This window comes from Cyprinodon variegatus, unplaced genomic scaffold (genome assembly GCF_000732505.1).
Source record: "Cyprinodon variegatus isolate N-32 unplaced genomic scaffold, C_variegatus-1.0 Scaffold907, whole genome shotgun sequence".
Lineage (NCBI taxonomy): Eukaryota > Metazoa > Chordata > Actinopteri > Cyprinodontiformes > Cyprinodontidae > Cyprinodon > Cyprinodon variegatus.
The window spans coordinates 119723-122635 of record NW_015151360.1 but is presented as its reverse complement, the minus strand read 5'-3'; the positions used below and the strand labels follow the sequence as shown (position 1 = coordinate 122635).

At 40.1% G+C, this 2913-nt stretch overlaps 1 protein-coding gene across 1 annotated transcript in view; it reads right to left on the bottom strand.

Annotated features, from left to right (window-relative positions):
- frem1 (FRAS1 related extracellular matrix 1) overlaps positions 1–2913 on the bottom strand; it is a 71159-nt gene that overhangs the window by 48067 nt on the left and 20179 nt on the right. Inside the window, exons 5-7 of the mRNA XM_015398038.1 lie at positions 1410–1606; positions 985–1308; positions 790–898 (exon numbers count right to left, since the gene is read on the bottom strand). Of these exons, the coding sequence (XP_015253524.1) occupies positions 790–898; positions 985–1308; positions 1410–1606 (630 nt within the window). The remainder of the gene's footprint in view (positions 1–789; positions 899–984; positions 1309–1409; positions 1607–2913) is intronic.

Genomic DNA, 2913 nt, shown 5'->3' with positions numbered 1-2913 from the left:
ATAGCTTAGGATCACTGTTTTTCTTTTGTGTTTTTTTTTTTTTTTTGGATCTGCTTACTTCTGTATTCTCTTACCAACTATAGTCCATCCCAATAAGAGATGTGGTATTTTCTAAACATGCAGTCAAGGACAAGGATCCCAGGATAAGACAAAAAAACGCAACCATGCATAGTCTTCCTTTGGAGTTGCTAGTTAACCTAACAAGCATGTGACTGGACCATGGGCCCCTTACCTACACAAGGAAAACAATGAAACTTAAATCAGAGAAATCCCTTGTTGAGTTTAAATAAACTACTACGATAAGTCGTCTCTTTGTCCTCCAGCAGACTAAGCCTATAGCAGCATGAATATAGAGATGTCCCAGGACAATTGGGGCCACTCTAACTGCAAGCTTTATTAAAAAGGAATGTTTTAAGCCATGTCTTAAAAGTAGACAGGGTGTCCGCCTCAACTTTTAGTGGTCTCATAGAAATGGGGCCCTGACAGAGATTGGAAATGTTGAGTCAACAAGTCATCTAAATGTCATGTATTTTTTCTAACCACCCACTGAAGCAGGTGAGTCCAACCTTCACCGTGAATTAACCTGTGCAGATTGGACTCACCTGGTTAATTGGCTGGGTAGATTAAATACATGACATGGAGATGACTTGTTGACTCAACATTTCCAATCTCTGGGCCCTGATAACTAAAAGATCTCCTTCTCATTTTTCTTCTGGAGAAATTCTGCAAAATGCCAAATCAGATGAATGAAAACTTAATTTTACCAGCCATCAAAACATCCTGACCTACCCATGTTCCAGGACACTCTTGGTGCATTTGTATCTGCATTCCTTACAGATGTGTGGACAGTTATTGATGAGCTCTTCTCAAAGAAGAAATCATAAACCTCCAATTCTACCTGTCAAGAAAAGAAGTCTTGCAAGTTTACAGTGACACAAAACAGAAATTTTGTCATAAAACAGTTGAAACAATAATTTGCTCTACCTCATAATTCCTTCGTTGGGAATGTGAAGAATTCGGAGGTTGATATGCTATGAGCATGTCATTCAGATCGAGCCATGTAAAGGATGAGATGGGATGAGTGTGATCAGATAGGTGGGTGATAAAGCCTTCCTTGGGGGGGTTTGTGATGTTAAAAACCAGAAGCTGTTTTGGAGTTTCCTCATCTTCAGCGTCCAATGTGGCAGTGGAGAGGGGCGTGAGAATGAACTGGTCTACCTCCAAGATAAACATGGACATGAAAGATGGTTTGGGAGGCTGGTTGGGCATTGCGCCAACTATCCGGACCGGAAGCCAGGCCTGCTCAGACTACAGAAACAAAAACAAATATAACAAGTTAGAGAAAGGTCTAAACCAAATCAAAGAAAGTACAACCTTTTGCACATGGTCGGACTAAGTTCCAGGATTACCTGATATATGCTGCCGCTCCTGGTGTCCTTGAGGTCAAGTCTGATTACAATGTAGTCTATATCTGGAGACGGGGGATCTATGTGTTGGTACTTTAATCCCATCAGGAGGAAGTCATCACATGGGACTTTAGTGAACGTCACTAGCTTCAGACCCTTAAGGCAGTGTTCAGATTTACACATTGCTCTTGCTTTATTATCTGATCAAAGAAACAAATAAAGCAATTAGGTTATTTAAAGGGACATACACTGTATAAAATTAAAGATTGACACTCTGAAGTTACTTTACTACCCATGATAGAGTTTCTCATTGTTCACTGTGTGAAAGGTAAGGGGCAGTATCGGACGGGGCCCCGATACTGCCCTAAAATGGTGGTATCAGTATCGGCGAGTACCAACAAATAGTGCACTGATACCATTTTGAGAGCCAAAAGTTTATTAAACTATTGTCACCCATTCCAGGTAGGCAATAAAAAGTTCTACAGGATTCACTTTGTTTTAGTTTTTTTCCTGCTTCACAAAGGTAGGCAGCAGCTTTACAAAGCCATGATGGCAATTATTTTACATTATTATGGTATCGGTATTGGCCGATACTGCACAGCCAGGTATCGGGTTTTGGTATCGGGGCCAAAAAATGGCATTGGCGCAACACTACTAATTAATGGACACTCTATAGGAACTACCCTACCAGGAACTAGAGGCTGATCGCCGCTCGTAACTCCCTGTACACTACACGACTCACGACGCACGATCAGGCTGAAAGTCGGACCGAAAAAATACTCGCACGACTGGAAAATCGCCCCAAAAATCGCACAGTGTACGCCGGGCTTAAAAGGACTCCAGTAGTCTGAATGGGAGAAGAGAAAAAGCATCACTGTCCACCATGGAGACTTCCCATTTATTTTGTTTTAGAGGTGGAATGTCTTTTGAGATTAAAAAAGTTATACAAATTGAAATTATTCTGAATGGAACATCAAAACCAATCTCAGCTCCATTTTTATTCACCAGACAAATCTGAGTTTTCTTCATTTGTTGAAAGCTGTCCCAATGTTTACTTTTGTCTTATTCAGTCAAAGAATGGACTCCAGTTTGGCTTTTTTCGAAACACTAAACTTAATTAAATTTTTCTTACTCTTATGTAGAGTCTTTGATGGTGTTTGAGGCGCTTTCATGGTTGGTCATTAGTTATGTTATTACAAACAGTCCCATTTGTTCTCTTGCGGGGTAGGAGACTCAACAATAGCTTGGTAAATGAGATCACACCCACTGCCAGAGATTACAACTCAAATCACTCTCATGAACCGACAGTTTGGAATGAAATTTATAGGAATAAAAAAATAAATATCTTTAAACTTCAACTAACAATACTACTTAAACATGCATTTTATGTGCTGTAGGAAGTTTTGGATGATTGGATGTAACGGCTAAACGACTGCATTATTATTCTAAAAGTAGAATGGAAGGCAGATCTTTTAGTTCTCAGGCTCCTCTCCTGTGGAACCAACTA